Source organism: Petaurus breviceps, unplaced genomic scaffold (assembly GCF_028583685.1).
Source record: "Petaurus breviceps papuanus isolate PSGF00001 unplaced genomic scaffold, PetGlider_PUasm1.0 91023, whole genome shotgun sequence".
Lineage (NCBI taxonomy): Eukaryota > Metazoa > Chordata > Mammalia > Diprotodontia > Petauridae > Petaurus > Petaurus breviceps.
In genome coordinates this window covers 7,417,742-7,437,581 of record NW_027187398.1, presented here as the reverse complement: position 1 = coordinate 7,437,581, position 19,840 = coordinate 7,417,742, and the positions used below count along the sequence as shown (strand labels likewise).

Genomic DNA, 19,840 nt, shown 5'->3' with positions numbered 1-19,840 from the left:
GACACCTAGTGAATGGCCGGCGGTGCTGCCACCTGATCGCAGCCCTCCTAGAGGACCAGTTTGCCTCTTGAGGACCAGATGGCGTTTGCCACCTGACCCCAGGTCAGGGGATGTTATGTGGGTGGGTGATTCTTGGCGCTGATGCTTTCCACCTTCTTGCGCCCGCAAGAGGGTTTGGGGAAGAAGGTCAGCATCCCCTGGCCTTTCTCATAAAAAAAAAAAAAATGGGAGTAATAAGCTCCTGCCCCTTCTCCCCTCCTCACTCCCTCCAAAAATAAACTCCATAGAATTGAGAAGGGGGAAGGGGAAGCAGAAGGTTAGGTGGGCGGGGGGGGGGGGCGTTCTAGGGCCTGGTGGGGGGGGGGAGGAGGCCAAGTCTAATGCAGAGAGGTCGAGATACAAATGGTGGCCACCACAAGGGCAGGGGGAGGGATGGGAGGAAGAACGGGGAGGGGGATGGGGACATGGAAAGTAAAGAATCGCTGGCTGCGATTACAGCCCCAGACAGCGCCCAGCCCCTCCACCGAGCCGCCGCAGAGCAGGGGAAGGACAAGGCTGAAGGTGGGGGAAGGGGAGCGAGGGCAACAGAGGCTCGCGGACGCTGCCCCCGGTGAGCACGCGGCGGCTCGGTCACGTGACAGGGGAGCTCGAGGAACTGGACGGAATGCGTGGCCCGGAAACTGCCCTGTCGGGTCACATGCAGAAAGTGGGGTGGCAAGAAAGGGGATCCAGGAGAAAAAGGAGGCGGAGGTGGCAGTGCGAGGGCATCACGTGAGAAGGGTTGGGTGGACGTGCTTGGTCACGTGATGGGGGTGAGGCGAACGTGGGGGGGGGAAGGAGGGGGAGAGGCGGTGGCCCTCGCTCCCTTCGGCGGCGCGTGAGCGGGGGCGTGGGGGGGGCCTGTCCCGGAGGTGGCGGCGGCGCCATCTTGGCGAAGGGGGGATCAGGAAGTGCGGACCGCGGCGGCGGCGGCGGCGGCGGCGGAGCCCGGAGCGGAGGCCGGAGGCGCCCGGCCCGCCGGCCCCGGAGCGGAGCGGAGGATGCAGCAGCCGCAGCCGCAGGGGCAGCAGCAGCAGCCGGGGCCGGGGCAGCAGCTGGGGGCGCCGGGGCAGGGGCTGGCGCTGGGGCAGGGGCAGGGGGCGGCGCCGGGGGCCGGGGGCGGCCCGGGGGGAGGCCCGGGCCCAGGGCCCTGCCTGAGGCGGGAGCTGAAGCTGCTCGAGTCCATCTTCCATCGCGGCCACGAGCGCTTCCGCATTGCCAGCGCCTGCCTGGACGAGCTGAGCTGCGAGTTCCTGCTGGCCGGGGCCGGGGCGGCGGGGGCGGCGCCCGGGCCGCACCTCCCCCCGCGGGGCCCCGCACCCGGGGAGCCCGTCCGCATCCACTGCAACATCACGGTGAGGACCCCCCTGGGGCAGGCCCGGCCCCCCTCCCCTTTCCCGGGGTCCTCGTTCTCTGGGCCCCTGCCAGGCCCCAGAGCCGCCCCCATCGGTGGGGCGCCCCCACGTGGGGTCTCCCTGCTCCTTGTCACTGCCCACTCAATTTGCTACTCGGGAATCCGGCATGGTCCTCTTCTTAGCTCTCCCAAAGTCCGACCCTGCTGTGTCTGCCACCTGGGGCCGTCTCCTGAGAACCTAGACCTCGAGAAACACTGCGAGAAGACCTCCTCCCCCTCCCAGTTTCTGGAGCTAGCCCTTTCACGTTCTCCCCCCAAATACCCGAGGCACTTTTTGTACCCTTCTGAGACACTCCCCTCTCCCCTTCTCAGCAACTCCTTCGGGAATCCGAGCTTAGCTGTTGTGGGGAGTCAGTGATAATGATGGTGATGATGGTAACAATAACTGACTTTTCTGTTGCCCTTTAAAGTTGAGCACAGAACCCTGGAATAGCAGCACCTCTTTGGACTCTTGGCTTCCTCTAAGCCAGAGCACTTAGAAACCCAGAGACCCTCAGTTCGATGAACCTTCCCTCCCCGATCCCCCCCCATCCTCTTCAGATACGACCTCTAGTTATTCACTCCCCAAGCATATCAGGGTGCAGTTGCATTTTCAACCCCTTTTGATTGTGAACTTCCCTATTCCACCCCGGTCATCCTGTCTTATCCACCATAATATCGTTACATCTAAGTAAATCAGCCTGGTTATAGAAAACTAATAGTTAACTCTACCACCCCAAAGGCTGAACTTGTTTCTTCTCTCCCAGTGCCCTACGTCTTGCCCCACCCCCAGGACATCTGTTTGCTCTCTCCCTCCTTTCCTGGTCACTGATAGCTTTGATAATTTCCCATTTCACATGGTCACTGTACCTTCACATGTTTGAGATTACCTTGCCTTCTCTTCTTGCCTCCTCAACAAGCCAGGGAAGTGAAATCTTTTCCTAATTCAGGCAGGGTGCTGGTGGGTGCAGCCTAGAGGGAGTAGAGAAGTTTTGTTTGGGAGCATTGAGGGGATGAGATCCAACTTCAGATCAGCCTGGACATTGTCCCCAGCCAGCTCCCAAAACACATTTTACCTACTAGGCCAAAGTTCTGGGAGGAATGTTTCTGTTTGAACAAAAGGGATTCCCATCAAAAGTCCTGTCTCTTCTCCCATCTTCTGACTTTCCCTTCAGACACACACCTTCTTCACAGAAAATTGGGGTAAGGAGAAACAAGTGGTTTAGTCAGATGGGATACTAGTATCTCTCTGACAATTGTCACCTCCACAATTGAGGCATTTGAGCTAGGTAAGGGATAGGAATCCCATCAGAAGTGCATGATTTATTCAGTATTGTGTTACCTAGTTGACTATTTCTGCATTAAACCCCAAATTTCTCAGGTATAAAATTGCTGTCCTCATGCTTTTTTCTGTTCAGTTATTTGCTTTTTGTCCTGCATATATCAGAGGCAGTAGGTTAACTCCAGAGAGACCCAGATAGTCCTCCCCCTTCCAGGGGTAAGGGAGAAAGGGGCCTGGATTCTCAACCACTCTTGTCTGGGAAACAGGGGAACTTGGACTGTCTACATCTACTGTTGTGGTTCAGGAATGCTGGGAATGTGAGCAGCGTAGGTTCTCTTCTCCCAAATCAGTTGTGTAGAGCCCTGTGACCTCTTGCCTCCAACCCACGCTTACATTGTGAGGGTGGCAGGTTAACAGGATTACCAAATAAAAAAGATGGGTAAAACTGGTTACTGGGGAACCATATCTTCTCCAGTCAGTGATGGTAAGAGGGGCTTCTTTATACTCCCACTTTATTCTGTCAAGCCACTGGCTAAATGTTGGGAAGAATAATTTGGCCCCAAATAAAAACCTCGTTTGTTGCAAGTCTTCCCCTAAAACTAAAGTAAGTTGTTGCTTTTTCTGCTCTGGTTGTAATCATGTTCCTTCTGTAACATTGGGTTCTATCCTTTTTGGGGGAAAGGGGACTGGAGTCTTGTTCCATAAATATAAGGGATCCCTTAGTCTAGACCTCTTTGTAGGGAATAGAACAGTTTCTGGGGTATCACTGGAAGTGGTTGTGATACCTTTCCATAATTTTTCAAAACTCATGAGGACCTGGGATAGAGGACAGGGGATCTGGTTTTCAGGCTTCCATTCAGAGGACCCTCCCAGACCCGCCTGGTTGGACACTGATCTGCTGAGCCCGTAATTTGTGAGAGACCTAGAGGGAGAGGGGGGAAGGGCAGACTGGCACCGAGGAATGGGTGGGCAGGCAGAATCTGAACTTTCCATTTTTGACCTCCCTATGCTCTCCCCTTAGGAGTCCTATCCCGCGGTGCCCCCAATCTGGTCTGTGGAGTCTGATGACCCTAACTTGGCAGCCGTTCTGGAGAGACTTGTGGACATAAAGAAAGGGAATACTCTGGTGAGCAGGGCAGGGACGTGGGGCCGAGCCAAGAAGAAAACCTGCGGTCGAGACAGATGAAGGGTGGGAATTGTCCTAAATTTAGACGACCCTGTAAAGTAATCGGCCTGAAGAAGACTCAGTGGGGAAGCCACCTTGCCCTAGCTAGAGGGAGACTATGTCATCAGCCCCAGCATGGGGCTTTCTAACAGAATCACTCCCATGGCCAGGTTTCCAATATGACCCAGGGTCCATGTCCCTTGGAGAAATGGATACTACTCAACCTTCATCTTGGGTCTGAGCCCTTGGTTTCTCCCACTGTACCTGGCCAGATTGGGGAGAGGCAAGAGTATCTTATATCACTGTGGTCTACTATCCCCAGCTGTTGCAGCATCTGAAGAGGATCATCTCTGATTTGTGCAAACTGTACAACCTCCCTCAGCATCCAGATGTTGAGATGCTAGACCAGCCCCTGCCAGCAGAGCAGGTGAGTAATAACTAAGGGGACTATTTTCCCCCTCTGGCAAATCTGCACTATTCCCATCTCTCAGCCATAACCCTATCTAAGGTAGAGGTGTTAGAAAGTGAATCCTTTCCTTTGTGACTCACTTATCTAACAATGCCCTCCATGTGGGGGTTTTCTAGTGTTAGGGGTGGCTAGAGACCTAGACTTCTTCAGGACCACACGTGTAGTGTCAATATGGGGAAGCCAAAGTAAATAGATCGTACTCTGGAAAACTGAATTGTAGTTCCTTGCTCCATGAATGGTAAAGAGATGGTCGAGAGTAGTGAGCAGACTGTTAAATTAGTTGTTCTCCCACACTATAGACTGAATGTCCAGGCTGGCAGTTTTAGACTTGTAGCCCTGAGTGCCCAGAGTAGTTAGAGGAGAGGTGGTGTTTTGGGAACCCATCCTACTCTTGGAACAGTGGCCCTGACCTCCATCTTTTCCCTATGCACTATAGTGCACACAAGAAGATGTTTCTTCTGAAGATGAAGATGAAGAAATGCCTGAGGTAGGTGACAGATTTGTCCCCTTAGAACTGGGTTTGGAGGGGTTCGTGGTAACAGCAACTTTGGTAAGCTCCTATTTATAGAGTCCTGTAGAGAGGATACCAAAGGGGAAAAGGTAGGGTCATTCATTGAGAAACTTGGGCAACTGAGACACTTGTATGTGAAGTAACTGAAGACTAAAGAAATAGCACAGCATACAATATAAAGTACATGAATATTGGTGTGATTGAAGTTGGACAGATTTAATCATGGCAAATGGTTCTTGGCTGGAATATCAGGCCAATATAGGGGAAAATCTAACTGGACATTAATGAAGAGGGAGTCATTGACTGCTTTTTAGAGGTGGCTTCCTGTCCTGGGCTCTCGGCCTTTCCCCAGTTATAATACCTTGAGTCTCTAAGTGTTAGGTAGGTTAATAACTCAAGATTCATCTCAGACTTTTTTATTAAATCCCCATTCTGTACAAGGCACTATGTTAACTGCTAAAAATACAAGAATAAACAAGGCCTCTACCTACTCTTGGGGTGGTAGGGTCACTGACTGACAACTATGAGGATTACATGAGATAGTGCATTTGTAGCTCTTTGAGAATCTTACAGCACCATCTCAGTGTCAGTCACTGCCCTTGTGTTTTGGTCCAGACCTGTGATTCAGATGGGCAGCTCCCCTGCTGCTTCTGATTTTACACTAAGTTGTCTGGGGAACCAAAATTTAGTGACTTGCCCATGGTCTTGCGGCCAGTATGCATCAGAAGTGGAACTTGAACCGAAGTCCTGTTGATCCTGTGTGTACTACATCACACTGATTGATGAAAGCACAGGTTGGGACCAAACCAAATGATTATGTTGTTATGGAGTTTGCCGGGTAGAAGAGGGAGAACAAGGGGATCTGAAACCTCCCTTTTCTTCCAGGCTACCAACCAGCCTGGAAAGAGTTTATGAAGTAAAATGTGAACTTCTATGTCAGTCTCGAGGAAAGCAAAACAATACAGATGGGTAATGGTAGGGAGTCCAAACCCCCTCCTGTTGGTGTTTAGGGATGTCATAGAGAGAAGAGAAATGTCAGTTAGTGGGAATTAGGGAAATTGGCCTCCGGCTTTTGTTACGGTTTTTTTTCAGTTCTATCAAACATTCACTTGAGCTGTGCTTTATATGAACTTGGTGATAAGAGAGATATATCCCCTTTGGGATGGTAAAGAGTGGGGGTAATTAGATGACTTAAACATGGAGTTTAGTCTGTGGGCTGCTGGCTGCATAGTTCACATCACTATATACAGGCCTGGGGAGATGGTTAACTACTCGCTTTCCCCCACCAAAAAAAATTTGTTTGTTTTGTTCCTCAAGGACACAGAGGACCTAGATCACTATGAAATGAAAGAAGAAGAGCCAGCTGAGGGGAAAAAGTCTGAGGATGATGGCATTGGGAAGGAGAACTTGGCCATACTAGAAAAAATTAAAAAGAACCAGAGGCAAGATTACTTAAATGTACGTGTCCCCTGGTGGGAGGGTGGGCAAGGGTCCTGGATCAGGGTGGGTTTCACCCACTGGTATTGTCATCATGGCTGTGCCAGGCTTAGAAAGTCTAGAATGGGATATTGACTCTTGAAATATAGGAGGAAAGAATTAGCCCTTATATCCTCAGGCAATTGCCAGGTACCCTCTAAAGTCCAAGATGTGTCTCCGAATCTTGTAATGGTGGGAGGTTCCTATTGTCCCCTCCCCTGCAGGGCGCAGTGTCTGGCTCGGTGCAGGCCACTGACCGGCTGATGAAGGAGCTCAGGGATATTTACCGATCACAAAGTTTCAAAGGCGGTAAGTCCAGCTTTGGAGAGGGGTACTTTGGAACACTGGTTCAGGAAGCAGGGGCTTTAGAGCTAAGGAGGGAGAGGGGGTCTTGAAGCTACTTGGTGGGAACCTAGGCTTTCATGAAACTTAGGGCCTGAAAGTAAAGCACCTAGAAGTGAGTGAAGATATTAGTCCAATACAGAGCCCTTAGCACTTCCCTTTGGTCTTTTAGCCTGAGGAAGGGAAGGGTCATCCTTTCTGTTGTCCCAGTAATAACTCATTTCTTCTTCCTCTCCCTACCCCCAACCCCCAGGAAACTATGCAGTCGAATTAGTAAATGATAGCCTGTACGATTGGAACGTCAAACTCCTCAAGTAAGTCAAAAACTTGGGATTGGGGGTTGGGGAGCAAAGTGAGGGGTGGTGATTAGTAGAAGCCTCCAGAGCATCCTTATTTAATTGTCATCAGCAGAGCCCAGGGGCTTAGGGAGAGATAGGCCAGGACGGGGAGCAAAGTTATCTGTGGCCTGGAATTGACTTGATTTCCAGCTAGCTTAGACTCTATATTGGGCATGGGGGTTGGGGTAGAGGCTTTCTGAAGCTCTTGGGGATCAAGCAAGAGCCTGTTACTTTGCTTTGTAGGGTTGACCAGGACAGCGCTTTGCACAACGATCTCCAGATCCTCAAAGAGAAAGAAGGAGCTGACTTCATTCTCCTCAACTTTTCTTTTAAAGTAAGGCTATTCTCAATTCACATCCCCCAGACCTGTTTCTGCTTGGCGTGGGGTAACAGTATCTGGCACACAGTAGCCACTTAATGGATGCTTGCTAATTGATAGATTGACTACTCACACCATCCTGACTTTGGTTTCTTCCTGTTTTAGGACAACTTTCCCTTTGACCCACCATTTGTCAGGGTTGTCTCTCCAGTCCTCTCAGGAGGGTGAGTATATAGAAAAACAAGGGATGCCCTGTGGAAAGGGGGGATAGAGCCTATGCCATGCACAGTTGACCAGTCTTTCCTCTGTAGGTATGTTCTGGGTGGAGGTGCCATCTGCATGGAACTTCTCACCAAACAGGTGAGCTTGCATGTCTCAGCTGCATTGGGCTGGAGTTTTTCCCAAAAGCATCCCCAGCTGGAATTTTTATAAGTTATCAGTGTCATAGATGTCAAGAATAGCACCCAGTGCCCCTAGGTGGTTTGGGGATGCCTATATTGTGGATGAAGTGTGCCATCCTAGAACCATTGGCACAGCCCTCACTTACTTGGGGAACTCACTTGTAATGTCTTCTTATACCCAAGACTGAGGGAAGCCATATCTTGACCTTTTCTATTATTTCCTCTCCCCTTCCCTGTTCTTTTCATAGGGCTGGAGCAGTGCCTACTCCATAGAGTCCGTGATCATGCAGATCAGTGCCACCCTGGTGAAAGGGAAAGCACGAGTACAGTTTGGAGCCAACAAAGTAAGAACTAAGGATGGGGTGAGGTGGGGGGAGGAGTGTTGGGAAAGCAGGCCAGATAAAAAGGTTGTGGTGCCAGCCAGAAGAAAACCCCCACTGGCCCTCTCTTTAGACCCAAGGAAGGTAGAAGCCATCATCCTCCATAGTATTAGTTGGGAGGAAAAGTGGAGCCCCAAGATGTCCACAGTGGACACTGAGGAGCCAAAGTGGTGACCTTGGAAATTGAGAAGGGAGAAGAGGTTGAATACTGTTAAAGAATATAGAAAGGAGAGTGTAGTGTCAATCACATTTCCATCTGTCCCCACTGCTTGGTATAGTGCCTGGCTCATAGCAAGTAAATGCATATAGATGGCTTGTTTGTTTTATACTTGGGGTTACTGGTCAGGACAAGAAGCTAGGACAGGTCCTGCCAGATTGGCAGACAGTAGCCTTCATCATTTGTATTCCTGAAGCTCCCCAGAGCTGCTGGAACAAGTTACACTACCATGTATCCTGGGTCTGCTACTAAGTCCAATCTCAATAGGGCTCTTACTGTTGTGTAGAAATCTTTTTTTTCTTCTCAAAGTAACTTTTACATTCCTACAGTAGTAGTTTCAAATCTTACTTCCTGTCAAGCTACTGGTGCTACTCCAACTCCCTGTTTCTCAGTTCCCTCAAAATCACTTTGTCTTCACTCATGCTCACCTCTTTTGATCCCAGTCTCTGTTAAAAAGGCCTTTCTTTTTGCTAAGAATAATCCTTCTACTTATATTCTTGATCCCATTGCCTCCTGTCTCTTTCAGGAGCTTGCCCCATTGATCATCACTTCTCTTCAGTTTCTTTTTAGTTTCTCCCCATTAACTGGTTTCTTCCCCACTGGATGCTTCATTCTCCTCTGTTCTTAAAACAACTTCTCAACCCTTCCATTCCCACAAACCCTTATCTCTTCCCTTTCACTGCCAAACCCCTCAAAAAAAGGTTCCTGCTCTCTTGGCTTCTAATTCCTTTCCACCCACTCACTTTTCCATCCCTTGCAATCTGTCTTCCAGCTAGACTATAAACTATTCTTTCAAAGGTTAATAATGAACTCTTTAGTCTTGAACCCAATGGCCTTTCTCAAGATCAGAGGAGATAATGTATTTTAAGCACTTTGAAAAGTTTAAAACATCATAAAATGTAAGATACCATTTCCTTGGTCTTCATCCTTTCTGACCTCTGCAGTTCTGACTGTTACTACTTCCATTTATCCTAGACGTGTTTATGGATTTAGAACCAGAAGGGGCATTAAGGGTCATCTAGTCTGATGGCCTCACTTTCCAAATGACAAACTGAGCCCCAGAGAGTAGCTTGCCCAAGAAACAATATAGGGAGAAGCTTAACCAGGATTGAAACACAGGTCCTCTGACTCCAAGCCTGGGGCTCTTTTCACTTCACTCTACTGCCTTGGCGTCAACAGTCACCATGCCTCATTCCCTAAGTGTGACCAAACTGAATCAAACCTCTGTGCAAGTTATTCCAGTGTCTGTCTTCAGCCTTGATCTCTCCCCAGAATGCTAGTTCTTCTCTATTTGCTGCTGAACACCTACAACTGGGTAGCCTGTTGGCAGCTCAGCTCCGCGTCTGAAACTAAACTGCTGTCTCCTTCCCCTTCTCATCCAAACCTGTTCCTTCTCCAAACTTCCATACAGTTATCCACCATCTTTCCAGTGTCCCAGCTTTGTTACCTCAGAGTCCTCCTAAGCTCATCTTCAGCTGCCATGTTTGGCCCATTCTGCCTCCACAGTGTTGCTTGCCTCCTTTTCCAGCCAGTACTGTAGCTCAGATCACCACCATTTCTTGCCTTAGCTACTGTAGTAGCCTCCTAATTGGCCTGCCCAATCCCAGTCTCCATTTTTCGTCTCATGCAGCTGTGAACATAGTCTTTCCAAGGCATAGGTGTGTTTCATTCCCTTGTTCAGGAGCCTTCTGAAGAGTGTATCCTGTTGCCTCTGAGAATAAAATCCTTGCCTCTTGACCCACAGCCTTAGTCCAGCCTACCCATTTGCCTTCTTTTACATTACTTCTCTTCCAACTCAGAACCCTGTGGACCTATGGACCCTGAAGCTTAGACTCCTTGTCTTTCTTTTGGCTTAACTCAGGGATCACCTCTCATAATGCAGCCCTTCCTGATTTCCATCTTCCCTTTGTCGTGAGCGCCCTCTCCTCCTGAAGACGTTCTTGAATGGGTTTACTTGTATCAATGATTGTGGCTCCCTAGTAGGATAGAAAGCCTTTTGAGGGCAAGGACTTGTCTTTGTATAGAGTATGAGCTTAAAGTAAGTGCTTGTTGAATTGAACATAGAATTGAGAAGGGAGGACAAGGCAACAAATTGGTCCTCATCTTGTTAACTGACTCCTCATCTTTTCAATGTTTTCCAGTCTCAATACAGTCTGACAAGAGCACAGCAGTCCTACAAGTCCCTGGTGCAGATCCATGAAAAAAATGGTAAGACTAGAAGGCTCAGGGGGAAGAAAGGAAAACAACCTACATGCTTGGACTTGGGAAGGGTATGCCCTATAGGGCCTTCCCCAATCCACATGACTGTTCTCCATGGCTTTCAAGAGGACAAGGGCAGGCAGTGTCCTGTCTATAACTCTCCCCTCATCTCCCTTATGTCCCCATTCCTTGTCACAAGCTGAAGGAACACATCTGGTGTCTACTTCAGCCACCTCAGAGCCATGTCAGCCTCCTTTTTTTATGGTGTCCAGGGCAAAAATCGTCCAGCTCTGTATTCTGTGATCTCCCATCATTCCACTACAGGGACATCCTGGATCAAACCTTCCCATAGGAGGTCTCAAGATTGAAGATGGGGGGCTAGCCTTTGTGGACACTACTGCTGACAGTATGCTTTGTTTACAGGCTGGTACACACCCCCCAAAGAAGACGGCTAACCCCGGAGTTTCTCCCTCGTCCCTCCCCAGGCACCACTGGACCAATTACCTTTGAATGCTGTATTTGGATCTTACGCTGCCTCTGTGGTTCCCTCCCTTACTCACTCTTTTCCTGGACGTGATAGCTCTGCCTATTGCAGGACAATGATGGCTATTCTAAACGCTAAGGAAAAACAAAACAAAACAAAACACAGAACTGTTTCAGATATTCAAGACTGACTCACAAACCAACCAACCACCTTGCTGGAACCCTTGCTAGCAGGCATTCTTATAAAAGAAACTTTTGAGCCTTCTTATATTGCTGGAAACTCAGCTGTGCTCCAGACTAGAGCAGCCTCCTTACCTATGCTATGGATTTTTAATTTATTTTCTCTTATTTCATGTACACTGCTTTTTTTGGTTACAGTGTATGATGGATGTGTATGGAAAAAAAATGTATCTTTGGGAAAACAATTACAGTTTGTTAATTTGAAGATGCTGGTCTTGACTCTTTCATTGTCATTTTTATTCCCACATGCCATCCCCTGAACTGTGTGGTGGGGGGTGGGATGTGGGACACATGGTGTCCACCTGGAGTTTCGGTGTAGGAAGGTGGAGGCCACATGCCCCTGGGCAAGGAGGGAAGGTCCATCCTTTGGCCGTGCCATCTCCAAAAGGCTTCTAGAGCAAACAGATTTTTAATCTTTTTTTTCCCTTGGAAGAAAAAGCCGCCTAACCATTTTGACCTTCTGAACTATACTCAGTGGTACCTTCAGTGCTGTTGGGATTTTCTTTTTTCCCTTCAGTTGGAGTATTTTCAAATTCCCAGAAAAAGAAGCATGGAGGCTGCTTCATAGAGTTGTGTGAAGAGCAGAGCAAGGTAGAGGCCGTTGTCACCCAAGTATATATTTGTCTCTTCTGGTCTCGCGGGCTCTGCTACAGCTGTTACGTAGTCATTGATGTCCCTCCCTCTGCTAGTGTCCTGAAAACATCTACATCAGAGCATCCAGATAGCAACTTCCAACAACCCCTCTGGCCCCTTCCTGTTACTCCTGGCTACCATTAGGTCAGTTGAAAAGAGATGTGGCTTTGGCTTGTGAAGGAATGCTACAGACTGAGTAGTTTGGTTGATTTCTCAGCAAAATATCTCGCCAAGCAGAGCTGACTAAGGAGGAGGGGATAGCCTGGAGAGTGTCCTCACAGGACTTGAGAACCAGGGCCCTGGTGTCAGGAGGGATAGTTTGTAGCAGAATCCGGTTGTGCTAAACAAACTCCACGTGCTAATGGTAGCCTCAAATTTCTGGGCTTCCCAGTGTAGGTGCTACCAGCCTCCTGGCATCTCCTTGTCAGCAAGACCGCTTAGGGGCCAAGGCAGCCACTTGGGCTAAAAGCCTGTGCCTGTCTGTAGGCTGCTTATTGAAGGAAGCAACAGAACCAGGCTAGGGATACCTGAGTGAGGCTCCTGGCCTCAGGTAACTGGGACTTGAGTCATCTGATGGCAAAAGGAAGGGGTTATTAATGTAGGCTTTGAAGAAAAGTTGGGGGAGGGATAGTGTCCAGACTGTTAATTCTGCATCTGGGATGTTTGTTTTATTGTTTTCTTTCTATTCTATTGAGGGAAAGAAAGTTTCTGCTCCAGGTGAATAGAAAGGGTTCACCAGCCACACTCAATGCTGCTCCAAGCCCACCTTCACCTCGTTGGGTATTCCAGAACAAGATGAGTTTTGTGGAACAGGGGACATAGGGGAAATCTCATTCTGAGGAAGAAATCTGGCTTTTAAGGCCTCTGTTGCTTCCTCTTCTAATGTCTGTTACCAGCCCTGGCTGGAGTATAGATTGTGTTTTAGTAGAGTGTACTCCATGCGCTGTTCTCTGCATAATGTTTTTTGTAATGTATTTTTCTCATCTACCAAAGGATGAAATGGAAATAAAAGTTATTTAAATAGTTTGGCTCTAATAAAGTTATTTACGTATTAAAGAGGTAAGTTCATATATAACCTTTGCCTTAACTCCAGGGAAACAAAAACAATTGGGGGCAGGTAACTATCACCTTCAAGTTGTACAGCAATGAAAGAGACATCTTAGTTGTCCAGCCCAACCTGAACAGACCTCTCTATCATAACTTTCATCCAACCTGAACAGTCCTATTATCATTACTTTTAACATCACTTTAGCCATCTTTTCACCTGCATTGCTGCCCTCATCTACAGGTCCACTCTTTTCTGGCTTGCCACCTTTCTCAGGCAACCATAACTCAAAACAATACTGTGACTGCTAGAAAGATCAGCTCTCTTCCACTATGATTCCACTCTCATCCTTGTGAAAACAACTGTTCCATCTACCACCCCCTCTGTTAGAGTCCATATCCGATAGCTGAGACATAGAGGGAACCAGAACAAGTATGTAATGCCAAAAGCCACTCCTCAATAGATAAATTGTCAAAGGAGATCAACCATTCTCAGAAAAATTACAAATATTAGTAACTATTAAATACTCTAAATTACTAGTAAGTATAAATTTTATAAATCAAAACCTCACAATCACTTTTCTAATTCCCTGATTACCTACTTTGTAATTAATTCTGCATATACTTACTTACATATGTATGTATCTTCCCCCAACCAGAACACAAGCTCCTTAAGAGAACAGCCTGCTTCAAGGTTTTCCATATACTCAGTTCCACTTAGTGCCTGGCACAAAATGGGTGCTTAAATGTTTGATTGAAAGATGAGATGAGTTAAATGGTTGAGGGGCTGTATAAAGACAGGCATGCTAATAAGATGTTGGTGGAACCACAAATTGGTACAACCATTCTGGAAAGCAAGAAAAAAAAAGCCCATACTCGAATAAAACAGATCTTGCTATTAGGTGTATACTCCAAGGAAGTCAATGATAAAAAGGTCTTCTATAGCCACCTAACTTAAGATGTTGGACAGAAAGGAATTAATTTTGCTAAAAAGACTTCCCCATCTTTTACTGACACTTTTTAGAGTAGTAAAGATTGAGGAATAGCTAAAACCACTTGGCATAACTACAATGGAATATTATTGTCCTATAAGAAATGAGCATCTAGGTAGTGCAGTAGACAGACTGGTGGACCTGGAGTCAGGAAGACCTGAATTCAAATGTGACCTCAGACACTAGCTGTGTGACCATGGGCAAGTAACTTAACCCCGTTCACCTGTTTCTTTATCTATAAAATGATCAGGAGAAGGAAATGGCAAACCACCCCACTATCTTTGCCAAGGAAACCTCAAAAGGGGTCAGGAAGAGTTGGACACAAATGACTGAACAACAATTAAAAAAACAATGAATGTTTTGGAGAAGTGTGGAAAGATTTCTATGAGCCAATGCAAAATGAAGCCAGCAGAACCAGAAAAACATATACAATGATCAATAATGTAAGTGGAAAGAAAAAAATTAAAACTGAAGGTTGTCTAATTTATAATGACCCAAAAAGAATGACATTGTACCTCCCTTATTTCCTTGCTTGACTATGGGAGAATACTACATATAACCACATAACAATTTGGTTGATGGGTTAGTTACTATTTTCAGTTCAGTAACTATTTTTCAAAATGTACATGAAAACATGCTGAATCACTTTGATACATATCCACTGCCAGGTGGAGCATTTTATCAATCATTTAGTGTTCCTATGTTTGGAAACCAGCGTCATCAGACCTTTATTCATCAATTCCTGGGATGCTACCTGGGCTAGAAAACCCTAGATTTGTCTCTAGGAGACCACTGCAGGGGTGATAAGACTCCTTTCAGAATCTATTATGTGTTGTTTTGTCAAAGAAATTGTTGAATTCTTTAGAATTTTTCCCTTGGACCACTCCTAACTTAGCCTTTATCCTTGTTCACAAGATCTTTGGAGCTTTAAGACTTTCTTCCAAGAAAGGGGTGAAACAGTCATAAAACCAACTACCTTTCTTTTTGAGATCTTAGTGAGGCAGTGGGTGAAGCCAGGAACTCATGAAGCCTTATCATGTCACATAAAGGCAAAAAATAAAGAAATCCTGTCTATGCCACCCTTACCCACACTGGGACAGGCAACTGCAAAGTAGGGAGCTGAATTCCATAGCACATTTAATGAGATATATATGGGCAGTTTGAAAAAGGTCTGGGATTGATGCTCATCAGCTGGGGAATTAAAAAAACTGTTATATAACAGAACACTAGTTCAAAAGAAATGTTATTTCAGAGAAGCATGGGAAAACTTATTTCCCTGGAGTTTCCCTGGAGTTACATGATACAATACCAAGTGAACCAAGCAAATAATATATGAGACTGCAACATAAAAATAAAAACTAAAATGGTCATTATGATTATAATAATAACCAAACTTAGTCCAGAAAAGAGTTGAGTTCCTGAAGAGTTCTTTTCTTGCAGAGGTAGGGGATTATGGTTATGGAATATTGCCCATACAGTCAGGTCTATTTGGTTATGCTAAAATGTCCCTCCACCTCTTTTTTAATTCATTGTTACACAGTCTGGCTTACTGGGTGAGGGAGAAGGAATAAATTCAGAAGGTGGCATAAAAAAAAAAGACGGCAATAAAAGTAATCGGAAAATATCTATCGGTTATACAAGTGGACAAGATTAATGTAATCAAACAGTATGACATGGCAGGCAAAAAAAAAACTCGAATGCAATCTTGGGACTGCTTTGAAAGTCACGGTGGCACAGTGAATAAAGCACCAGCCCTAGAGTCAGGAGGACCTTAGTTCAAATCCGACCTCAGACACTTAACACAAAAACTAACTGTGTGACCTTAGGCAAGTCACTTAACCCCAATTGCCCAACCCGCCTCCCCCAAGGCAAAAAAAAAGAGAGAGAAAAGAAAGTCATGGCTTACAGAAACAAAGCAAGGATATTCCAACACATTCTGACATGGTCAGACCAGATTTGAAGCACTATGTTCAGTTCTGGGCACCAGAGTTTGTAAAGGACCCTAAGTTGGAGAGAGAAATGGCCAAGGGCTTTGAGCCATTTGAGGATTAGCTGAAGGAATTGGAGACGAGCAGCCTGGAGAAAAGAAGATTCATTTGGAGCATGATAGCTATCTTCGAGTATTTCAAGGACTGTCATGTGGAAGAGGGATTAGACTTGTTTGGCAACAGGTGGCAGAACTTGGAATAATGGGTGGAAGTTACAAAAGGGCAAGTTTAGGACTGATGATAATCAGGAAAACCTTTCACTCCTGAGGTGATGTATTCTTCAAGCTGAGGCTTGTGGCCACTTGCTGATACAGTGGCAATTTTTTTTTCACATATGAATGGACCCAGATGGCTGCTAAGTGCCCTTCCAATTGTAAGATTCTGTGATTCTGTGAATGCTGAGCAGCTTCTGAACCTCATAGCTTAAAGAAAAAGACTAGGTGAGGGGAGGAAGTGGCAGGGACAAGGCGGCAGCTAGGACAGTTAAGGAAACACCACATCAAACTCTGGCATATTCAACTAGTTTATTTGCAATCATTTAACTCCCAGTAACTCCCATCAGCTAGGGAGATAGCCCTTGGGTTAATATTCCACCTAAACTTATTTCATATATAATATCAGACATGATATTAATGCAACAGTACCCTCCATTCAACAAATCTGCAAAGGCAGTTTATTCCCCTATTCCTGGAGCATGGCAGAAGGGGGTACAAAAAGGAAAAAAAGATATGGGCCAACTCAGGCTCTTAACACAAATCAGGTGTCCTATGTTAAGTTTGAACTGCCCTTCATATACAGCTTATTTCTAAGAAGAGCACCAGGGCAAATGCAAAGCTTTCTAACTACTCCTTTCCTGGAATTTCCAGGTTTTGTGCCAGGGTCCACAGCCCTGTGAACTGAAATCTAATCAAATATAATTACAAGCTTATCCTGGGAATACAGGCATAATAAAAGTGATCCAACAGGATGAGGTGAAACAGCATGGCTACAAACAAAATGGGGGGAGTCTGATATGACCTAGGAAACTGGGGTGGGGGAAATGGGAAACCAAAAACAAGAGCTTTATCATTTCATTTCTTCAAACTTCAGGATGTGAGACTAGAAGGAAAGAGAAAGGAGCATCCATCAGCAGAATTGCTAGCTGACCCCTGGACCCAATCTCCAAATCCTCCTCTAGAAAGGGGCCACTTGGTCATGTAGGTAACGCAGAATCTTTGTACACCTGGTACCTGTGTGTAGGGAACAAGCAGCAGGCAGACAGATGGGGGCCTGGGACATGAACTCTAGCAAAGGACCTCACGAATGACGGGGGAAGCAGCAAGTGCAGTGGAAAGAGACAAGATGGTTGCCCAGAAGGCTGTTTTACCTCCATGCTCAAGCAGCCAGTGATTTTTCCTTTCATGATTTGACGAACAGCTTGCTTGGAACTGAGAATACCTATTTAAAAATCAAAATGAGACCTTCAAACGCATTTTTAGTCTGGGATGGGGTTAAGGAAGGAGAGGGAGGCCTGGGAAACAGGAGTGTATCAGTGAGCAACAGAGAGGCAAAGAGCAGAGCTTCTATTCTACTCAAGGACAAGTCTACTTACACAGATGCTCTGGCTCAGAAGGGGAGACATCATGAGTGTGAACCCGGTGGAGGGAGGATGGGGGCACACACACATACATTTCTCTTCTCTCGCAAGGGGATGTTATGATGCTGTTCACTGTAATTCCAGGACTCTCTCTGAAGGAGAATCTGCACCCAGATTCTCACCCACCTCTACTCTAGGTGAGGCCAAAAGCTACAGTGGACTGATGTGACAGCTGGAACAACAGGAGGTTAAAGAAAAGGAAAGCTTCCACCTGTGTGCTAATGGGGGCAGGAGGGTTGGAATAATTCTTCCATTCCCTGCCTTCCACGATCCCACCCAGAGACCATAAAGAGAGGACAAGAATAGCAGCTCTTTTCACTGAAGGCATTATTTCACCAGGCTGTTGTGAGGCTCCCATGAGATGAGGTAGGTAAAGCACTCTACACACCTGGAGGCAAGATCTAAACATTAGCTCTTAGTTCCCACAGTACTTAGGGACTCAGGCTGTAACTTACTTATTTTCACTTGTTCCCATGGACTTAGTGCTCCATGTTTTGGCTTCATTCCCTCCACACATGTACACGTCAGCACTCATATATATAGCCCTACTTTAACTTAATGCAAACAAGTCCTTCTTATGTGCTGGCTCCATTAGAGGCATTATGCCAGTGCTGGGCATACAGACAAAAGAGGAAGCTCTGTGGCCTCCAGAAGCTTATACTGTACTAAGTGGATCTACCTGTCCTGAGTTCTCCATTAGACAGTCATCTGTCATGGACAGGAAACACTTCTTTCCTGCAGATCACATACACACACACAGACACACACACACACACCCCAACAATCCCAGTAGTAGCCCAGACAGGGCAATGCACTGTCTAACAAACTGCCCCACACATGAACAAATGCAGTTCTGAAGAAAAACCTCGAGGGGGTGCCCCTTGACTACTGAGCCCTCACTGGGGGGCCCAGCTCCCCGATCAGTCCAAACTCTCAAAAGCATCTAAGATAAGATCTAATAAAGTGCTTCCCAAATTAACTTGCCCACGGGATACTTTGAGACTTGCCAATGTTAGTGGAACCCACAAATAAAGAGGTCCTGAGTCAAGGTCCACAGGGCACTTACTACTTGGTAGGGAATAGAGAGATCAACCAGGACCAACCCAGGGGTGGGTATTTTAGGAAAGGAACCACAAAGAAGGAGCCAGGGCTATTTCTGTCTCTTTTGTGCACATGTATGTCTGTGTGTGTTGTGTGTGTGAGCCTGTGGAGGGACTAGCTATCATGTTGCTCCCAACAGAAATACACAGCCAGAAGGACAGTGATTCCTGTCCCAGGCTGTGCCATCCCTTGCAGACACAGCCCTGATACTCACACCCCCCTGTCTGAAGAAGCAAAGGTTGGGGGGGGGGAGTGGGAGCCCCCCACCTAGCACAGCCTTGTTCAGGTCAGTCAACCCCTGCTATGGCTGAGCTGGGAGGAATGATGCTCCCTGGCATCTAACTTGGCTCACAGAGCCCCAAGCTTAAACACAACAGAATTTGGGAAACCATGCTCCCAGCCCCAAGCAATGACTGAACCCTTGACCTCTAGCTGCCAGGCAGTCTTTCCCCATCATTTTCTCCTTGACCCATCAGCACTTTCCCTCCACACTTCTCCAAATGGTATGTCTATGGGGCAGGCTAGAAGACAGAGAAGAGTCATGATATGGGTTACCTTTTTCTAGCATGAAGGGCTGTGTCAGAGGTGGGATGGCCCAGAAATCAGCACTGTCCAGGCTTCGCAGAGACTGCACTGGGAGAGTGGCTGAACAACCAAAATCGATGAAGAGAACCACGGCCCAGTCACCTACTCGGTCTAACACCCAGCACCTGGCAGGGGAGGGGAGGGAGACAGGAGAACTGCTTCTACAAAGACTCGAACAAGAGGAAGGTGCCTAACAGGAGGACTCAGGAGTCAACATCCCAAACTCATCGCCTTACAGATGAAAAGACTGAGGCCCAGATAGGTTAAATGACTTTCACAGGATCCCACGGTAAGAAGCCATGGTAGAAGCAACAGCAGCACCTGGTCACCTAGGTCACCAAGCCCTGCACCCTATCCCCTTAAGAAAGAAAGGCCGAGGGAAGGGAACAGGGCTAGAAAAGAAAGGTTCTCTTCATTTTTATTCTGCTCTAGAGATAGTGAACAGTGGAGTCAATGCTGAGGGCCCTGCAGGGGCTGAATATATCAAGGAAAGGGGGTGACAGAGGAAGGAGAAAGTTACTAAGGATGGGGCAGACAGGCAGGGAGAAAGAGGTGTTTCCCACACTCACCCCCGATTGCCTGCTTCTACAACTTCTCTACTGCTGAA

At 46.9% G+C, this 19,840-nt stretch overlaps 2 protein-coding genes across 2 annotated transcripts in view; one reads left to right on the top strand and one right to left on the bottom strand.

Annotated features, from left to right (window-relative positions):
• The first annotated feature begins 1,025 nt into the window (after positions 1-1,025).
• Positions 1,026-11,459, top strand: UBE2Q1 (ubiquitin conjugating enzyme E2 Q1). Its single transcript, XM_069078191.1, has 13 exons — positions 1,026-1,394; positions 3,736-3,840; positions 4,202-4,306; positions 4,785-4,835; positions 6,177-6,317; positions 6,560-6,644; positions 6,931-6,991; positions 7,259-7,349; positions 7,500-7,558; positions 7,646-7,694; positions 7,984-8,079; positions 10,474-10,540; positions 10,955-11,459. The coding sequence occupies exons 1-13, from the start codon at positions 1,041-1,043 to the stop codon at positions 10,984-10,986; spliced, it is 1,296 nt and encodes a 431-aa protein (XP_068934292.1). The 5' UTR covers positions 1,026-1,040; the 3' UTR covers positions 10,987-11,459.
• A 5,019-nt stretch (positions 11,460-16,478) lies between these two features.
• The window catches only part of TDRD10 (tudor domain containing 10), a 46,589-nt gene continuing 43,227 nt past the window's right edge, over positions 16,479-19,840 (bottom strand). Inside the window, exons 10-12 of the mRNA XM_069078036.1 lie at positions 19,204-19,358; positions 17,278-17,348; positions 16,479-17,009 (exon numbers count right to left, since the gene is read on the bottom strand). Of these exons, the coding sequence (XP_068934137.1) occupies positions 16,977-17,009; positions 17,278-17,348; positions 19,204-19,358 (259 nt within the window). The 3' untranslated portion in view covers positions 16,479-16,976. The remainder of the gene's footprint in view (positions 17,010-17,277; positions 17,349-19,203; positions 19,359-19,840) is intronic.

Bases quoted from the DNA above. Each gene is read 5' to 3' on its own strand.
- UBE2Q1 (XM_069078191.1), top strand. From the start codon at position 1,041: ATGCAGCAGCCGCAGCCGCAGGGGCAGCAGCAGCAGCCGGGGCCGGGG. The intron at 6,645-6,930 runs GTAAGTCCAGCT...CCCAACCCCCAG, and splicing joins ATCACAAAGTTTCAAAGGCG to GAAACTATGCAGTCGAATTA. The intron at 7,559-7,645 runs GTGAGTATATAG...TTTCCTCTGTAG, and splicing joins TCTCCAGTCCTCTCAGGAGG to GTATGTTCTGGGTGGAGGTG.